This window comes from Narcine bancroftii, chromosome 4, assembly GCF_036971445.1.
Source record: "Narcine bancroftii isolate sNarBan1 chromosome 4, sNarBan1.hap1, whole genome shotgun sequence".
NCBI classification, from domain to species: Eukaryota; Metazoa; Chordata; class Chondrichthyes; order Torpediniformes; family Narcinidae; genus Narcine; species Narcine bancroftii.
In genome coordinates, this window is record NC_091472.1 from 76199367 (window position 1) to 76220284 (window position 20918).

At 41.2% G+C, this 20918-nt stretch overlaps 1 protein-coding gene across 8 annotated transcripts in view; it reads right to left on the reverse strand.

The window, feature by feature from the left end:
• abcb10 (ATP-binding cassette, sub-family B (MDR/TAP), member 10) overlaps nt 1–20918 on the reverse strand; it is a 107728-nt gene that overhangs the window by 23808 nt on the left and 63002 nt on the right. For all 8 annotated transcript variants that reach the window (XM_069931656.1, XM_069931657.1, XM_069931655.1 and 5 more), the window contains 8 exons: nt 19954–20057; nt 16749–16847; nt 11046–11177; nt 8537–8707; nt 8246–8401; nt 7232–7302; nt 6360–6507; nt 3690–3840 (listed from right to left, as the gene is read on the reverse strand). In XM_069931656.1, coding sequence (XP_069787757.1) covers nt 3690–3840; nt 6360–6507; nt 7232–7302; nt 8246–8401; nt 8537–8707; nt 11046–11177; nt 16749–16847; nt 19954–20057 — 1032 coding nt within the window. The remainder of the gene's footprint in view (nt 1–3689; nt 3841–6359; nt 6508–7231; nt 7303–8245; nt 8402–8536; nt 8708–11045; nt 11178–16748; nt 16848–19953; nt 20058–20918) is intronic.

Genomic DNA, 20918 nt, shown 5'->3' on the forward strand with positions numbered 1-20918 from the left:
CATGAGGGGAAATTTCTTTATGCAGAGGGTGGTGGGGATGTGGAATGAGCTTCCAGCAGACATGGTCGAGGCGGGATCATTGGTTACATTTAAGGAAAGACTGGATCATTACGTGGATAGGAGGGGACTAGAGGGGTATGGACCGGGTGCTGGTCAGTGGGACTAGGAGGGTGGGGATTTGCTACGGCATGGACTAGTAGGGCCGAACTGGCCTGTTCTGTGCTGTAAGTGGTTATATGGTTATAGAGACGAAGGAATTGAGATAAGGGAATGGAATCCTTACAGGAGACAGGATGTGAAGAGATGCAGTCGAAATAGCTGTGAGAGTTGCTGGGTTTGTAGAAGATGTCTGTCAAGCATTAGTCTCCTGAGACGGAGACAGTGAGATTGAGAAAAGGGAGATGGACCAAGTGGATTTGAGGTCAGGGTGGAAATTAGCAGTAAAGTGGATAAAGTTAACGAGCTCATCACAGGTGCATGAGGCAGCACCAAAGTAGTCATCGATGTAGTGGAGGAAGAGTTGAGGGGCCTTGCTGTGCAAGTTTGTTGGATGGATTGCTCCACATAGGCAACAAAAGGGCAGGAATAGCTGGGGTCCATACAGTAGTGAGAAAAGTGCTGAGCAGTCTTTTCCAGCAAACAGGAGTCGGAGCGAGAGAGTGTGAGAAAGGGCTGCTTTAAATAGGTCAGTGGTATAAGTGGAGGGGGCATTGTGCAAGTTGACCAGAGTTAGAGTGGGGCGTCGAGGCTTTGGTTCACAAGAAGAGGCAGAGTCTAAGTTAAAAATCTGGTGAGAGTTTATTAATTTTTCTTTGACCTTGTGCCAAGGCAGTTAGAATGACAAAAGGGTTAGTGGAGTGTTCATTGTGTGAAATGTGGAAATTCTGGGAGACTTGCCATCTCTCTGACAGCTACATCTGTACAAAGTCATCTCCTTACATTCTGTGTTTGGGAAATGAATTTCGAACTTGATGATCTTTAGCTCATACAGGACAAAGAAGAGTTTATAGATAGATGCTAAAGGGAGGTAGTCACACCAAAGCTGCAGGAGATGGAAAGCAGGGTGACTGACAGGAAAGGAAATGAAAGGCAAGCAGGTAGGTAGTGCAGGGCACCCCTGTGGCCATTCTCAATAATAAATATATTGCTTTTGTTGCTGCTGGTGGATACAATCTATCAGGGCAAAGCTGCAGTGACCAGGTCTCTGGCATTGAGCTTAGCCCTGTGACTCAAAGGAAGGAAGGAGAAAAGGAGAGCAGTAGTAATAGGAGATTCAATAGTTAGAGGGACAGATGGGAGATTCTATGAACATGAAAGAGACATCCAGATGGTTTGTTGCCTCCCAGATGCCAGGGTCAGAGACAGCTCTGATTGGGTCCGTGGCATCCTGAAAAGGAGGGTGAACAGCCATAAGTCATGGTACATATTGGTATCAAATGACATAGGTAGGAAAAGGAATGAGGTCCTGAAAAGAGAATACAGGGACCAAGGTCGGAAGCTGAAAGACAGGACCTCAAGGGCAGTAATCTCAGTATTGCTACCTATGCCATGTACCAGTAAGGGTAAAATAGGATGATATGGCAGATGAATGTGTAACTGAAGAATTAGTTCAGTGGTTCAGATTTTTGGATCATTGTGATCTCTTCTGGGAAAGGTATGATCCATACAAAAAGGATGGGTTACACGAACTGGAAGAGGACCAATATCCTGGCAGAGGTTTGCTTGAGCTGTCGGAGAGCATTTAAACTACTTTGGCAGCGGGATGGGAAACAAAAGAATTTAATGAAGGAAGGACAGTAGATGTAATGTATATGGACTTTAGTAAGACATGGTAGACACATTCAGAAAGTCATGAGGCATCGACAGAAGGATCTTGTTGTGAGAATTCCAAATTGGCTTGCCTGCAGAAAGCAAAGGGTAGTAGTAGATGGAATATATTCTGCCTGGAGGTCAATAACAAGTGGAGTTCCGTGGGGATCTGTTCTGGGACCCCTGCTATTTGTGAGTTTTATAAGCAACCTAGACAAAAAATTAGAAGGATGGGTCAGTAAATTTGCAGATGACACAAAGGTTGGAGGTGTTGTGGATAGTGCAAAATTATTCTGTAGGTTACAATAGGATATAGACAGGATGCAGAGTTAGGCAGAGAAGTGACAGATGGAGTTCAATCCAGATAAGTGTGAAATTATGCATTTTGGAAGGTCGAATTTGAAGGCAGAGTATATAGTTAATGGCAGATTCTTAATCATGTGGAAAAACAGTGGGACTTTGGGGTCCAAATCCATAAATCTCTCAAGATTGTCAAGCAGATTGATAGGAATGTTAAGAAGTCTTATGGTAGGGGGATTGAGTTCAAGAGTCAAGAAGTAATGTTGCAGTTCTATAAAACTCTGGTTAGACCACACTTGAAATATTGTTTTCAGTTCTGTCACCTCATTACAGCAAGAATGTGGAAGCTAAGGAGAGGATGCTGCTGGGGTTCTTTGGGTTTGTAAAAACTGTCTTTGGCCCTACCCGTGCCTCGTGACATGGAGATTCTAATATTAAAGGGGAATACGCGCAAGTTTATCTCTACGATGTATCTCCTATTCCAAAGAGAGGGCCTGAAGCCAGGATTACAGACGTCAAGGGAAAGGTGGGAATCAGTCTTGGGCACAACAATCCACAAGCGGCACTGGTCTGAATAGGATGACAGCAGTTATTAATGCCAGGTACAGGTTGGTACAATTTCCTGCATCAACTGTATCTAACGGATGTATCTTGGACTCAGAGTTTTGAATGGATGGAGGGGGAGGTGGGGGGTGGGGGAGGGGAGGAGGGAGGGGGGGAGAAAATGACACTGTATATATTTGAAAGGAGAAATGTGTATATCTTGAATAATGTGATCTATAGTGTGAAAAATAAAAAAAAACTATCTCACGCCACAAAAATTACATAAATCTTAATCGAAAATCTTGGAAATGTGCTTTAGGTGTGGTGTGGAGATTGGAACCTTTATCCATTCTACCCGGCTGTGTACAAAGGTGAGATCTCTCTGGGAGGACCTGGGGGACATTCTGAAAAAAATTATGAAGGTGGATTTTCCACAGGATCTGGAATTGTACCTTCTGGAAAACATTACAGATATGAGTTTTAAACTGTCGAGATACCAAATTCAGTTTGTGAAGGTCACCTTGTCGGTAGCCAGGAAGTGTACATCGGTCACGTGGAAGTCTGACTCCCAACTAAATGTTACACGATGGAATGCGGAAATGCAGAGTTATATTCTCCTGGAGAAAATTATATACAATTTGAGAATGAAATATGGCACATTTGTTAGGGTATGGCAACTCTATCTGCAGCATATTGGTGCTCTGATGTAATTATATCCCTTTTAGATAAAATGAAGACAACAATGCTGGAGACCAGTGAAGTGGGTCGTGATGCAGGCAACATGCTTTGTATTTTGTTCCCTATCCTTTTATTTTGCGTTTCTTTATGCTCTTTTTAAGTTACCTTAAAGGTTTTTGACTTTAACGATATTTAGCTCTCTGCTTTTATTTAATTTTTAAAAATTTTTTGTATTAGGATATGGGAGGGAGGGGAGAGAGGCAGGGGATAAAATAGACTCTGTATGATACACACTACTGTTGGAAAAAATGTATTATTTATTTGGATTTATATGAGTCTTTGAAAAATCAAAGATATACCTGGCATATTCAGGTTAAGTTTCTCCTGAGGCAGTCCAGCTCGTCCAGTCCCAGTACAGCACGTAAAGACCATATCGTATGTGTAAAGGTATGCATCTTGACTTAAATAATCTGGCATCAAAAACCGCTGGCAAGGGAGATCCTCATCTGGCTGAGATTAAAATGTTCCATGTTATTTCAAATGATCAATTAACAGAATCAGTGAAACACACCCTGAATGTCTCTACCCAAGATGGCCCTTCCATTATTCCACACGAGGTCAACTCACAATCCCCCCCTTTATCCCATGTTCAAGTTGTTCCATAAGATATAGGAGTAGAAGCAGACCATTCTGCCCGTAGAGTCAGCTTTGCCATTCCATCATGAGGTGATCCATTCTTCCACTTAGCCCCATTCCCCTGCCTTCTCTCCATAATCCTTGATACCCTGACTATTCAGATACCTATCAATTTCTGCCTTAAATACACCCATTGATGGCCTCCACAACCACCCACGGTGGCTCTCTAGTTAAAGAAATTACTCTGTATCTCTGGTTTAAATGGGTGCCCTTCAATCCTGATTGTACCCTCGTATCTTTGATTTCCCAATCATGGGAAACAAATTTGCAACATTTACTCTGTCCAGACATTTCAACATTTGAAGTGTTTCAATGAGATCCCCATCTCATTCTTCTGAACACCAAAGATTATAGTCCAAGAATCATATGCGAATCCCTTCATTCCATGAAACATTCTTGTGAATCTTCTCTGAACCCTCTCCAATGTAACACATCTAAATAAGAAACCCAAAACTGTACCCCAAATGAGGTCTTACCAGTGCCTTTTAAGCCTCAAAATCACATCCCTGCTCTTATATCCTATTCATCGATACTGTGTATGAATACGAGCATTGCCTTCTTCACCACCTGATCACTGCCTCCTAAGGGTTCCCTTACCTTCAGCTCTCTTATCAACTCTGGTTCATTACACAATAGTAAAATTACTCAATGCCTTGATGGAGGCAGCAAATCTGAAATGTTGGTTATGTATCTTTTATCTTTGCTACATAAAGTACACTATTTGACCAGCTGAGTTTCTCCAGCATTGTTTTTACTTCATTACACAATATCCAATCCAGAATTGTCATTTCCTCATTTTGTTCAGCCACACGCTGTTCTAAGAAGCCATCCTGAAGAATTCTATAAATTCCTTCTCTTGGGATCCAGCAACAATCCAGTTTCCCCAATCAACCTGCATACTGAAATCCCCCATGACCATTGACCTTTTTGCATGCCATCTCTATCTCCCTCTGTAGTTTGCATGTCACATGCTGGCTCCAGTTTGGAGGCCTGCATACAACTCTTCAGGGTCTTTTTTACTCTTTCAGTTTATTAAATTCTACCCAAAGGGATTCTATATCATCTGATCCAATGTCTCCTCTCTCTAAGGACTTCATTCCATTTTTAACAGACAGAACTCACCAACTCCCTTTGTCTACCTTCCTGTCCTTCAGATATACTGTTTATCCAGAGATATTTAATTCCCAACTGTGACCTTCCTTCATCCATGACTCAGTGATGGTCACAACATGTCATACCAGCGAAATTTCGGTTGCACTACAGGTCATCAACCTTATTTGCTATACTGCAGAAATATTTCTTATTCTTTTATATTCACAAGTTGCCTGAATAACCTCAGCTCATTCCAAAACAGTGATTATTCTAAAAAAAACCATATTGGAACAAGAGAAATGGTATCCCAGCACATTCATGCTCTATAACTGAATGACTCAGGTTTTGATTAGCGGCTGCCATTATACTGCACAAAAACCATATACTATGTTCCAAAATAAAACTTATACCGTATATACTCGTGTAATAGTTGATCCTGTGTAATAGTTGACCCCCCTCACTTTTGTCCCAAATATCTTGTTTTCTGCATGACCCATATAAAAGTCGACTCCCTTATTTTTCACCCCAACTGCCTGCCCATCCGAGCTCCCGACACCCCAGTCGCAGATCTTTGCTTAAGCTGCAGTCCATCCAAGCTTCTTACACCCCGACCACCTGCCCATCCAAGCTCCCGATGTCCCACTGGAGCACCCAATGCCCCAACTGCAGATCCTCGCCTCATCCACTGCTCATCCAAGCTCCCGACACCCCCAACCTCCAGCTCATCTGAGCTTCAGATGTCCCGACCGCCCAACACCAGAGCTCCAGACACCTCGACCGTGGATCCTCACCTCGGCTGTTGCCCATCTTAGATCCTAAAGCCCCATTCGCAGAATTCCCAACCAGTCCCAGCCATCCAAGAACCCAACGCCTTGAACAATCCCCCAACTTACCACGGTCAAAAGTCATCCCCTCCCAAATTAGTCCAAAAAACTCTACTATTGCATAAGTATATATGGTAATATCAACCTGTTGTCTTCAAAGTTTTAACTGAGAAATTGAGAAGTGATCTATTGAGAATTAGCCCTAATTTACAGGACAGACCTTGAGTACTCAACTCTGCAGGTCACTAGTGTTTGGAAACCACATGAACTTCCTTCCAGTACTTCATCTCAATAAATTTCCTTCTCCCTAATGTGCTTGTTTAGCTTCCCCTTAAATACATCTATCAGTACATTATTCACTTCATCTACTCTCCATGGTACCAAGCTCCACAATAAAACATCACTTTGAAGTATTACCTGATATGGAGGATAATACTCAGTGACCTCCATTCTAATTTCATTAGTTATTCGATCACCATTATCTTGGAGAGTGACTAAAATATAGTAGATTAAGCATGGAGTGTCTCCCTGGTTCCAGGCTGCCATCAAAACCACCAGACCATCTCTGAAAAACAAATGAAAAACTAAAGTACTGCTTTCATTTTAGAAAGTTACATTTTCAAAAGAATCTGAAAATTAGATTTCAACAAACTACTTCTGTACATTCCTCCATAGCCAGTTAAATCATATAAATCCATGGGATTCACTAGAATTAACTTGTGCTGCTATCCAGCCTCCACTCTGACCAGACTCTCTACCATCCATCAATCAATAGCCCCAAATCAATATCCACTTGTTCACCTCTGGGGAACTCTCCTCTGCTATCTCACACTCTTTCAATTTGCACCTCATTCTTTTTCCAATGATATTTTGAATCAGTCAGGTCAGTGCTTCACTTGTGCTCTCAAAAAATTGATGCAACAGATAGAGTTCTCAAGTTAACACAATATATTGCACCCAATTTAAATTTAATTACCACAGCTAGTCAGGGTGAATCATTGTCTTATTCAAAGAACCAACTTTGGATCTTTGCCTCTCTGCAAATGAATTGATAAAAGATGCTGAACTGGGTCTGCAGAATGAAGTTTGAAGGGTTTCTTGGGTTTTTCACTTCAGGTTTCCATACGTTTATTTAACACTTCTTGGAAGAAAACCCTCAACGCCATTCATTAAACAAAAGTAACTGTTCTACTTGTTTGTCAAGCTTGACATATGAACGATTGATGTCAATCGCACAACAAGAACTCCAAAATAAAATTGCAGAAACTACCGGGTAAGATTCCACTTACTTGCTCAGTTGCAAATCCAGATACTGCACATTGATTCCAGACTTATTGGTTTCATAATTTTCATCAGCTCCCTAGATTTATTGAAAGATTTGTTATTATAGCAATTCTTGTAAGGGATAAAATTTCCCTAGTTTAGCTTCAACAAGTGGTCGACTCTTGGGTACACATCAATTTATATCAAATCAATCCTCCAGGATACAATTGAAAGAATCCAATTACCTCTTGCCCACTCACATTTTCTCACATATAAATCTACAGCTCTCTATCTACAGTATTTAGATTTTTAAATATTGTTACAAGTTGTACCAAAAAATTCAGCACAAAGCTGTTACAGTGCCAGCAATTAGGACTGGGATTTGAATCTCGCGGTCTGTAAGGAGTTTGTATGTTCTTCCTGTGTGTTTTCCCGGGGTGGGGGGGGGCGGGGGACTAGTTCCTCCTACTTTTAAAAATGTACGGGGGGGGGGGGTGTATGTTAATTAGGTGGCACGGGCTCGTGGGCCAAAATGGCCAGTTACTATGCTGTGTGTCTAAATTTTTTAAAATTAACATTTTAAATTTCTATGGAGTGGTAATAACACAAGTGCTCCAGAAGCAATGCCAACAAAGATTTTTATAGTTTGATCAACTATCACCAAAAGAAATGGATTCAGTTTAGTTCAGACTTTTCACAGTCTAACTTCATGTGAAGTTTGGATTGGTTATTGGGCAAGGTCCCACATTTAAAAATACTGTCCCACATCCTCCATTCAATCTGGCCACAATGACCACATACACGCAGATACATTTTGGATTCAGTGCTGATTTATATTGACACTTTCTGCATAATTGCATTTGATTTCAATGTTTTCTTTATCATGCGGAAATCATGATAAAATCTGGCAAATTTGTTTTCAGCCATAGATTTTATTGTTTGGTAAAGGTTTGTCAATCCACAATGGCATGTCTTTTGGGATCAATTTCAATGCATAAAATGGATGCAAATCACTAAGAAGCTAGATGTGCACTTCTTACCCAAATGGAATATCCAAGATCTTCTTTTATGGATCTATTCAAGTCCCAACTGAAAATGTGTCGTTCCGATGTCTCATCCACTTCCCATTTATTCAGACTAGAATTCGTCAGGGTAAAGAGACACTCATTCTCCTCATCCCACATTACTGAGCTTAACTGTCACAGAAAGAAAAGAACATCACAGCAAAGAAACCATACATCACTCACATTGGCAACTTTCTAAAACTTGCATTGTAAAGATAGCAAATTCATTTATAGGTTCAAACAAAACAACAAACGCAGCAATCTTACCGTGTCATTGGCAGTGGCTGTCAAAATGCCCAAGAGTGAAGAGACCCTGCGACCTAGTCCCGAAAGCATTCCCTGTCCCTGTTGTACAGGCCGGAAGCTCACTCTTCCTGAAGCATCGGGTGATAATCGCACCAAGTGGTTTTTGTGTGAAGCAAGAATAAATCCACCTCCCTAAATCAAAATACAACCGATCATGCAATAAAATAATGAGGTTCAAGCAATGCAGACACATACATGGCACTATAAGTGAAAGAACTCCAAATGAATCAAAACCCAGTCCCCACTTCAAAGCTCATTTGCTTTACCAATGGTTCTTTCCACTCACATACCACTTTAAGTAATCTGTATGTTACAAGTCCTCTGTGATTAGTAAGGGATTGCTTAAGGTGGTATATGGGAAGAGAAGGTGCAGAATCATTGCTCTAGACCCAATTGTTATTGAAATATTTTGCTTGAGTAAAATTGTCACTGGCCATTTCCTTTGGAGTTCTGAAACCGTGCACATAACAAGTCAATGAGGTACGATTAAGACTGGTTTTCAAACTTTTTCTTCCATGCACATGCCATCTTAAGCAATCTCTTACTAATCACAGAGCACCTATAGCATAGGGAATTCTTAAAATGTTGTGAGTGGAAGTTTGGAGGACCTCAGTTTTCTTCAGGCTGACTTCCAGGCCAAACATTTTGGCAGTTTCCGCAAAGCAGGACGTCAAGCGCTGAAGAGCTGGCTCTGAATGGGCAACTAAAGCGGCATCATCTGCAAAGAGTAGTTCACGGACAAGTTTCTCTTGTGTCTTGGTGTGAGCTTGCAGGCGCCTCAGATTGAAGAGACTGCCATCCGTGCGGTACCGGATGTAAACAGCGTCTTCATTGTTGGGGTCTTTCATGGCTTGGTTCAGCATCATGCTGAAGAAGATTGAAAAGAGGGTTGGTGCGAGAACACAGCCTTGCTTCACGCCATTGTTAATGGAGAAGGGTTCAGAGAGCTCATTGCTGTATCTGACCCGACCTTGTTGGTTTTCGTGCAGTTGGATAATCATGTTGAGGAACTTTGGGGGACATCCGATGCGCTCTAGTATTTGCCAAAGCCCTTTCCTGCTCACGGTGTCGAAGGCTTTGGTGAGGTCAACAAAGGTGATGTATTTATAGCAGTGGCTGTCAAAATGCCCAAGAGTGAAGAGACCCTGCGACCTAGTCCCGAAAGCATTCCCTGTCCATCAGCCAGCTCCCCACCATGACTACCAGCCCCCCCACATCTCCATCGGGCACACAAAACTCAAAACGGTCAACCAGTTTACCTATCTCGGCTGCACCATTTCATCAGATGCAAGGATCGACAATGAGATAGACAACAGACTCGCCAAGGCAAATAGTGCCTTTGGAAGACTACACAAAAGAGTCTGGAAAAACAACCAACTGAAAAACCTCACAAAGATAAGCGTATACAGAGCCGTTGTCATACCCACACTCCTGTTCGGCTCCGAATCATGGGTCATCTACCGGCACCACCTACGGCTCCTAGAACGCTTCCACCAGCGTTGTCTCCGCTCCATCCTCAACATCCATTGGAGCGCTTACACCCCTAACGTCGAAGTACTCGAGATGGCAGAGGTCGACAGCATCGAGTCCACGCTGCTGAAGATCCAGCTGCGCTGGATGGGTCACGTCTCCAGAATGGAGGACCATCGCCTTCCCAAGATCCTGTTATATGGCGAGCTCTCCACTGGCCACCGTGACAGAGGTGCACCAAAGAAAAGGTACAAGGACTGCCTAAAGAAATCTCTTGGTGCCTGCCACATTGACCACCGCCAGTGGGCTGATAATGCCTCAAACCGTGCATCTTGGCGCCTCACAGTTTGGCGGGCAGCAACCTCCTTTGAAGAAGACCGCAGAGCCCACCTCACGAACAAAAGGCAAAGGAGGAAAAACCCAACACCCAACCCCTACCAACCAATTTTCCCTTGCAACCGCTGCAATCGTGTCTGCCTGTCCCGCATCGGACTTGTCAGCCACAAACGAGCCTGCAGCTGACGTGGACTTTTTACCCCCTCCATAAATCTTCGTCCGCGAAGCCAAGCCAAAGATGTGAGTGGAAAGAAAAAGGTTGAGAACCACTGCTTTAAACCAATCTTAAATTAGATTTATGTTCTTCATATTTGATCTTGTAACTTTTATTTGAAATATGGCCATTTCAGCTATATTTAGGTAACGTAGTACACAAGCAACACTTGCATGTTCAGTAACATAGCATTTTCTGCCTCAAAACTTTCATGTCCTGAAAAAGGGAACTGGTGTTCCAGTTGCATATGAATTTTAGTTTGCATACTACATGCAAGGGTATAATTTTTACATCACAGACAACATTTTGTTAAATAAGCGACATGGAAACCTGAAGTGATGAGTGTGCCTAACATTAAAATGTCATGGTCTCATTACAACTATCGTCAAAGCCTCATTACTATTATACCTCAACCCTTGAATGTAATGGCTTGCCCATAACAATACAAACCGTTACAGAAGTTAGACACTTCCACTCAACACTGCCAAATTCCACAGTTATTTCTGTGCAAGATTCTTCATGGATTAGACTGGGCCAATAACATACTGTTCCCTGCCTGGAAGCTGCCATCACAGACACACACTGAAAGAGAGAATGACAGAAGAATATTTTAACAACAAATGGCAAGTATATATTTTTGGTGTTTTTAATTCTGAATACATACAACAGCATTGAAAGTGGAGAAGAAGCCATACTTACACAAAAATAAGTGAGTGAATGTTCAAAGATATTTTTGTACTTCAGTGTTAAAGTTGTCAGAATTTACCAACAATTTTAAAACAACACAGCCATCATAAACAAGCAGCAACTTGTTAAAATATTGAAAAAAAGCAAAAAGCCAAAGCAGAAAAGGAGGGGATAAAAGAACAAATAGCTCACATGCCCTAATTTTAGAACCTTCATTTATCTGAATCATTCTGCTTCCATTTCTGCTGTACAAAGATTTTCTTTGTCTGAATGCTTGCAGGTTCATTCATGGAAAATAGGAAAAAGTTTACTTTTGAAAATTGGGCACAGTTGGGCCATAATCCAGCACTGAAAATCTCTAAACCAAAAACAGTGTTTCAAAGCTCTGCCAACATCTTCCCCCATGACCCAGCATTTTTCATCTCATCTATCCAAAGGTAGTGAGGATGTAGAACTTACTGCCATTGGAACCAAATGAGCTGATTGATATTAATTTTTTGAAAGAAAACTTGGTCAATATGCAAAGAAGAAATGAATGGCAAGCTGAATTTGTTGGAGAGAAGGATTGCAGAGGCTGGTAGTCATATTCCATGTGTCCAGATGTTTGCACTGTAAATCTAAATGTCATTCTCGATCATTTCACTATTCAAGAATCGATCTATTCAGGACATTTTTAAACAGACTGCAATAGAATCTATTTTGGCTAGCCAAACCACACAGACCAAGCATCAGTCTCAAGAGTTCAAGTTTTTGGACATCTGATTGTACGTATATATTTACAACCGATGAAACAGCATACACACACAGTACGCCCTACACATAAATTACATATATAGCGATCCAAAACAAACAAATACAAAAATAATTGACATGTTTCTATGATTGTTCAACAGTCTGAATACTTGCAGGAATAAACTATTTCACAGTCTGGGAATCTTGGTTTTTATGCTCCTGCACCTCTTCTTTGAAGGTGGTGTCTCAAAGATACTATGGGCTTTCATGGCAAGGGTCCTCAATGATCTCTGAGCCCTCTTTCAGAACCATTCCTGTCAATGTTGATATCATTGATGAAGGGAGACTCTGGTGATCTTCTCAGCAGCTTCCAAACTGACTTCTGATCTGATGCTTTGCAGCTACCATATCACACTAAGATGCTGTCAACCAGGACCCTCTCTATTGTTCTCCTGTGGAACATTGTTAGGAAGGCCAGTAGCCTTGCCCTCCTCAACCTCCTTAGGAAATAAGGAGGTGTTGTGGGTCTAACACAAGTCATGCTTTAAATGGACACCAAGGAACCTTGTGAACACAGAATGTTACAGCACAGTACAGACCCGAGAATGTCTGATCTAGGAAGCTAAGCAGACTCAAGCCTAGTCAGTGCTTGGAAGGGAGACTGCCTGGAAAACCAGGTGCTATAGGTTTCTGTGAGGGCCAATGGACATGTGGTGACTCTCTGCCTTAGGTGGACAAAACAAAGAATTTCATGTATGTTACATTCTAAATGTAGTATTACATGACTATATTGCTGACCTATATAAAGCTACTCAAAAGATTAACTCTTCCCCATCTCATAACCCCCTATTTTTCTTTCAACCATCTCTCTGTCTAAGAGTCTATTATATGTCCTCATTGTACAAGCCTCCACCACTACCCCTGGCAAAGCTTTTCAGACACCCACTTCTCCATGCATAAAACTTGCCCTCGACATCTCCCCAAAACTTTTATCCCCTCACCTTTCTGGTGTTTGCTATTCTCACCCCAGGAAAAAGATGCTATCTACCCTATCCATGCGTCTCATAATCTCATAGATCTCTATTAAGTCACCTCGTATCCAGCTTTGTTTCAAAAAGAAAAGCCCTAGCTGTTTTAACCTTGCCTCACAAGACACATTCTCCAATCCAAGCAATGTCCTGGTAAATCTCCTCAGCTACCATATTCATCCTGTAATGAGGTGACCAGAAATGAACACAATATTCCAAGTATGGTCTAACCAGAGTTTTATAGAGCTGCCACTTTACCTCATGACTCTTGAACTCAAACCCCCTGCTAATGAAGTCCAGCATACCATGAGCCTTCTTAACTCCCCATTCAACCTGCACGGCAACTGATAGACCTATGGATTTAGACCCTAATGTCCCTCTGTTCTTCCATACAATTAAGAAACCTGCAATTAACCATTAATTCTATCTTCAAGTTTAACCTTCCAAAATGCATCACTTCACACTTACCTGAATTGAACTCCATCTCCCATGTTCCTGCCCAACTCTGCATCCTGTCTATATCTTGTTGCAACCTATGACAACCTTCTACAGTATCCACCACATCTCCAACTTTTGTGTCACCTACAAACTTACTGACCATTCCCTCTACTTCTTCGTCCAGGTCAGTCATAAAAATCACAAAGAGCTAAGAACTGAGAACTGATCCCTGTAGACCTCCACTACTCACTTACCTCCAAGTAAGCCAATTCTACATCCAGACAGCCAAGATTCCATGCCTTATGACTTTCTGAAAAAATCTACATGGGGGACTTTGTCAAACAATTTTGTAAAATCCAGACAAAGGACAGAGAGGGACCTTGGTCTAACCCTAACCCTAACCCTCAAGTTCATACAAGAAAGCCACCTTCATCAATTTCTTTTGTAACTGCCTCAAAAACTCAATTAGGCCCATGATGTACAACCTATCCCTCACAAAGCCACACTGAGCAGACAAATCTTTTCTAAATGCTCACAAATCATGTCCTTAAGAATCCTCTCCAATAGTTTGTCCACCACTGATGCAAGATTCTAGACTGTAATTCCTGGGATTCTCTTTATGATCTTTTTTTAAACAAAGGGACATTTGCCATTCTCCAATCCTCCGGTATCCCACCTGTAGTCAAGGAGGATGCAAAAACCATTGTCAACACCCCAGTTGTTGTATGAACTTGAGGTAGATCTTGTCCCCTTGGGGGAATTGTCAATCCTGTCTTTAAAAAGATCCAGCACCACTTCTTTCCTAAACTCAACATTCTCCAGCACATATGCTTGTTCTATTCTGACCTCACCTTGACCAAGGTCCCTCTCTCTGGTAAGTACTGAAATAATATATTCATTTAGGATATCCCCCATCTCCTCTACCTCCAGGCGCACATTGCCTCCTTTATCCTTAAGCAGCCCTACTTCACTCTCGTCATCCTTCTTGCTAAGACCTTATCGTACCTCCTTCTAGTTCCCCTGAGTCTTTCCTGGCTACCAAATAATTCTCATGAGCCCTTCCTAACTTTTGCTTCCCAAATCTTATGAATGCCCCTTGTCACAACTATTTTCCTTTACAGTTGCCTGGAGAAACTGGAATGTCATTGTTTATGACTCGATCAAAAAAGGCCTATACCAAAGTTGAGTTTTCCATGGTTTATTAAACCTTGTATGGGTTACTACATTATTACAACTTTGTGATACGACTAAATGATCCTTAAGAGTCAATAAAGATTTTCAGTCTATTTCAAATCCCTCCATCTTCACAGAACAAAAGAAAATTCAAAACTGAACTTTATCTTAAAAGAGAGAGAGAGACACACACACACACACACCTTGGCTAAGAATAAGTTTCTATGGAGACACACAAAGAATGTCAACAACATCTTCACAAACTTCTTGCAGAATATGCATTTTAACCCTTACCCTAATTATTATATCTAAAAAATAATTACAAAAAAAAAATCAAACACAGTAGTATATATTGGCTAAATATTCAAAAGAAAGCAAAAGTCAATTATCAAAGCTTTCTGCTGCCGTGAAATTGCGCCTGATCTTAAACCATTTCTGTCGCTGCTGCAACAGTGGAAGATATTATTTCACCCATCCTTTCCAGAACAAATCTGATAGAAATTGCATTTGCGGCGCACAAATATGTCTTTCATGTGAGACTGTCCTGGTGGCAATGAAGCTTTACCTTTAAGAAGCAAAAGATGGTTCAGAGCAAGTGCTTCAAAATTATTTGGATCTGTTGAAGTTTTAGTGATTGGACGGCTGTTGAAGATAGCTTCAACTTCGCTTGGAACTGTCTGAAGACCCTCCTCATTAAGATTTTGTTCATTTAGGATTAAATAACAAATTTTTTCCACTGATCTAATCAACCTTGTTATGTATTTGAGCTCAGAGATGCTACGAGTTCAAAATATTGAATCTGTTAGTTTCATTTGCAAATATTTTTCAACACTGTGTCCATTCTGCTCACCATGGTAGCAGCTGTCAACTCCATTCATGGGATAATGACTGGTTTCAATGGAGCCACTCTGGCCTTTCCCATTGCAAATTCACAATATACCTGATCCTTGTTATCATGCAGCAATAGGTAATTAAACAGTTCCATAACCATCTTCACGTGCACCTGAAAAATGATGCAATTGAGGAGATGTTACAGTTCCAGAATTTGTGGGTTTCAAGCATATGCCAATCTTGAAGTCTTCCAGCTTACAAATATCCTATATCCAACATGTACATTTTTGTACAATGGATTCTGGTACCTCAACATCCCAACCAATCTTATTCCTATACAAATCTTGCAGGATCTTCTTGGCAGTCAGAACAATTGGTGCCACTATCCCTAAAGGATCATATATCAAACTGACTGTTGATAGAATCCAACTTTTTGTGAGAGGTCGGTCCTTCAAATGATTTTGAACTCAAAGACGTCACTGAACACACATTGTCCACCTAACATCCTCTCAAAACAGGAAGGTTGTCATGGTCCCTCTCTCTTTCAGTCAATACCTAGCGACTGTCACCTGTCCATTTAGTAAGTTAAAAAAACCTCCTTTGTTAAAGATCACTCTCAACTTATGATAAAGAGCTGTTGCTTCTTTAACTGGAGCTGCAGAAAAGTTATTCCTGATGGTGCTGAAAGCTCGAGAGCTAAATTGTTCCATATTATTCTCAGCACAATTCCTCAGGGCAAAATTTGCACAACCTGATGATGAAATTAACTATTACTGGGCAATCCAAATGAAGTTCATCACTTCCCTCTTTGACGGAGGAGATGGGTCTTCTTGGGTAAAATTGGAACTGCATAAGGTTGGTGAAACTACTGGTGGTCACTGGTGTCACTTTGATACACTCCATTACCAATTGTTCAAAGCATTTGATCATCATCCAATCGAAGGCATAACCCTCCTTTTAGTGTGGAACCTGTCGTACATTGAGTTGCTGCAGATAGGAGCACCCATTTTTGTTAGACAGTTCAATGCTAACTTAAAAAGGAAAATTAAGGAATAGGGCAAAAGGTAAAACAGTGTTTAAGAATGCAACACACAAATGGACTTAAATTTCATTCAGCAGATAATGAGATTCATCTACTTCTTTGCTGAAGATTCTTGGCTTTCATGCAAGAACCAGCATGGATTATGTGCTCAAATCTTAAAACAATGCCAACTGTTAAGAAACTAAATCCACTGTGTTGTTGTTAGTGTACAATGATACTCACCTGTAAAGAGCTGTGTTCATTTGGATGGGATAAAGCCACTAGATCTGCCACGTAAGGAAGTTCACAGGGTGGCAACTGGAATTCTTTACACACAGACAGCTGTCAGGAGAACAGAACTTTAGTTTAAGTTCCAGAAATATGCGAAGTGAAATCTATTTTATTCAGAGTGATTTATTTTCAGCATTAGATATTGAACAAGGGCAGGTTGTCGCAACTCCTTAACAGTATCAGCGATCAGGACTGGGGTTCGAATCCCATGCTGTCTGTAAGGAGTTGGTACATTCTCCCCATGTCTACGTGGGTTTTCTCTGGGGTCTCCAATTTCCTCCCATCATTCGAAATCTATTGGGGGTGTAGGTTTATTGGATGTAAATTGGGTGCACGGACTCAGACTGAAGTGGCCTGCTACCGTGCTGTATATCTAAATTTAATTAAATTAGGTGGAATTTTCCAGATGACAATTTAAATTTAATAAATATGTCCACTCTTTGTAACAATCCAATTGGGTTATCTCAGCATTATTTCCTTCCCTTCTTTGGATCATATTTTTCCTGAAGTGACAACCTCTTTATCCACAAAGGGCATATTTGGAAAACATTTCAGGCCAGTGAGATGACAGTACATGAGGTACCAAATGAGTAATCTACCATACTCAGAAGGAATCAGCAAACTGCAGCCAACAGTCAAGTTGCTACTCTTTCTACCATTTAATTTCAGGTTGCTTCCACTTAAGAACACAGAATTCAAGAAACACAAGCAGAAAATGACTAACCAGTCCCTTGAGCACACAAGAGCCTGCACATGCAACTCTGAAGTTAAGCCTTGACCAAAAAGTCAACTGTCTTCTGCCTCCACAGATGCCTGACCCACTGGACCTTCACCAGCTCATTTACTGTTTTGTTTCCGCCCCTTGAAAGGACTCTGTCATTCAATAAAATCATATTTGATCTTACTTTTCCTTCAATACCATTCTCCCTGCTCTGCTTCCATAACTCTTGACTTTCTTGCAGTTCAAAAGTCTGTCAGTGTCAATGGTTTTGCCTCCACACCTCTTTGAAATAGAATTTCCAAGATTCACAGCTCTCCAAGAAATGTTTTGCTCATTGTCCTCAATAGCTGAACCTTTATTCTGAATCTCTGCCTTCTAGTTTGAGATACACTGCAAGGTAAACATTCTCTCATTATCCGCCTGTCAATTCCTCTCAAAAATTTACATTCAAAATTCAAAAGTATCCACTCAGTCTTCTACCCTCAAACAAGTTTACAAAACGTAAAGCCCTTCATTCCATAAATCAATTTTGTGAAACTTCTCTGCACTGCTTCCAATGCATGCAGATCTTTCCTCAAGCAGGGAAGCCAACATTGTATGCCATAGACCAGGTTAGATGTGGCTAAACTTACTTAACCCAAGAATAACATACGATTAACTTCAGATGTTTGAGGGCCGCAAGACGAAAAAAATACAAACATGTTTTTAATCTAACATACATATTTTTTACAAAGCTTTTACATAAATATTTATTAATGTATATAGTTTTTAAACCGCTAATTTGTATACTCTCATAATCAAAAATACATATCAAATATTTTCAAAATTCTGTGGAAATCTCTTCCCAAGGAAGCAGTATAGAGGCTGCCTCATTAAATTTATTTAAGATACAGCAAGATAGATTTTTTTTTTGCATCATAGGGGAATTAAGGGTTATGGGACAAAGGTGGAGCTAGGTCCACAGCCACATCAGCTGTGATCTCACTGAATATGGGAGCAACTCAACACTCTGGATGGACAACTTCTGCAACTGTTTCTGATGTGTTCTCTTTGGGAAAGCTGCTGCCACTGGTTTCTGCAGATACCTGCACCATTGTAGCATCCACAGCCAAGTGCATGATGGGAGAATGACCCAATTCCAAGCTCCCTCCCATGTCGTACGAGGCCCGGTGGCCTACAGTTCTGCTCCCCACTTCCCAGTCATTGGCAAGATGAGGGGAGCAGCTGCTGTGAGCAGAGGCAGGGGTATGGAGTGGCCTAAACTCTGCACTGCTTGGTGCTGACTCTCCATCTGGTGGAGCCAGGGCTTGATTGTGGCCACTGACAAGACCATCACTGATGCTGCCAACTCCTCCTCTGTCCTGGCTTGGCGCATGGATGAGGTCCTCATTGGGACCTCTTCTAGCCTCTCCTCCCAGTCTCTGTCATCTTTCTTTCCCCCTGCCTGGGTGTCTGGATAGACTCGCTGCCTCTGGGGCAGGCCATGCCTCATCTGAGCTCTCCTGGCCCAGCCCAGGCTTCTTTACCTCTGTGGCCATTTCCTGCGGAGGATCCTCAGCTTTGCCCAACACTCTATCGTACACCCATTGTTGGAGGCACTCTGCTGTAGCTGAGCCTGAGCGAGGAGAACCTGACTCCAGCTTACGCAGCTCACTCCACAGGAGCTGTTCCTCCAGCACCCACTCCCTTTTCCCTCTCCTTATTATGCAGCTGGGTTGTGATTGTCCCAGGACCCCCTGGCTTGTTTGCAGGGATTCAGTGTCCCAGGGAAGCTGGGAGTGGTGGCATTTCCTCCAGTCAACTTATTTCTGCAAGCCAAACATTACATGACAAAGGGCCGCATTTGGCTTGTGAGCTGCTGTTTGGCCACCCCTGGGTCTTGGTATAGTCTCACCAGTGGCCTACGAAGTTGCAACAGACGGTCTCTGCTTCACTGTTTACCATTTAATTAAGATACTTTTTGAATGCTGCATTATCTTGTGGTTTAGCTTTCAGATAAACTGAAATTACTGACAGAATGGGACTTGTGAATTAACCCAATCTCTTCAAAGGACCGTTATTTCTTCTGTGCAAGACACAAAAATTAGTTATGATTCAGCAACATAAAGGCTCACTGTGGGACTTTGATTACATGTTAACTTCTTGGTATTAACATATAGGTGCAGATTCTACTTGTTCCCTAATATTCCCAAACCAGCTGGTACAAACCTGTCCAGTAAATCACAAGCAGACAACTGAAGCAGAGTGTGGTATACTGTTAGAGTACAAATATGACATGCTTGGGAGGGCTGTAAACTTTTAAGCTGAAGATGTGGAATGTAGATGGAGGTCCCTGCAGAATACCAGATTCCTTCAGCACTATGGCATAGTACATTGCATCCTCTATTTAATATTCATGCCAGTTGACAACAGTTTTAAAAATTAAGTATTTGTTACCTTAGCGACAGACGTCTGCCCAATCTTCCAAATTATCAGTTTTTCACCACATACAAGCCACGCCCATCCATTTTCACTTATTTTTACACTTAATGGCTCATCCACTGAAATTAAAAAATGACAAATTAACAAAGCTTCAACTCCACTTATGAAAGTATCTTAAATACATTTATTAAAACAATCAGAACCACACTTTCCTCTCCCTTGAATACCATGACTTGTCCTAATCCTCCTTCCTGATTTAACAAGTTTAAAAAAAATCTAAGGTGTTCCTTAAGAGCAGAGATATATGGAACAAGGTACTTTCATTTCTACAAATATATTCAATTGCACACAAAACTAAATAAAGCAGGAATATCTGACTCAGGTTGCACAATATAACTCAATCTGCACATTGAAGCCACACATTATATTTTTATTTTATATATGTCCATGTCTACAGTTGTATTTCCATCAAAATGCTTCTGCAAACTTGCTAATTAGTCACATACCATGACAGAGGTATGTAATCACAGCAAAATAATAAAGTTTCAGTAGAGTGGCCACAATCAAGGCCTGGCTCCACCAGAGTCAGCAACAGTAAAATGTCTTATAAATTTCCTAATTCATGTTTACTTATATTTCACTTTTATTAGATTTGAGGATACATCCAGATAATCCTGATAACAGTTTATCTGGAGTGATTGATTGTCTGATATATTTCCCAGATAGAAATATTTCGAAACACTGTTGAATTAGATATTCAATTAACAGCTATAGATAAGGTATTAAGAATACAAAGTGAATGCCTTGCCAGCATTTGCTTTCATAATATGGAAGAAGCAAAATTGAGAGCACCAAATGCAGTAAATGTTGTTGATGGAGGTGTACATGAAACTCTGCCTATCTTGGAAACGCTGTTTAATTCACTCTGCTGTGAGGTCACAGCCATGCAGATTTCCAGTTATGAAATAGGCATTTCAGTC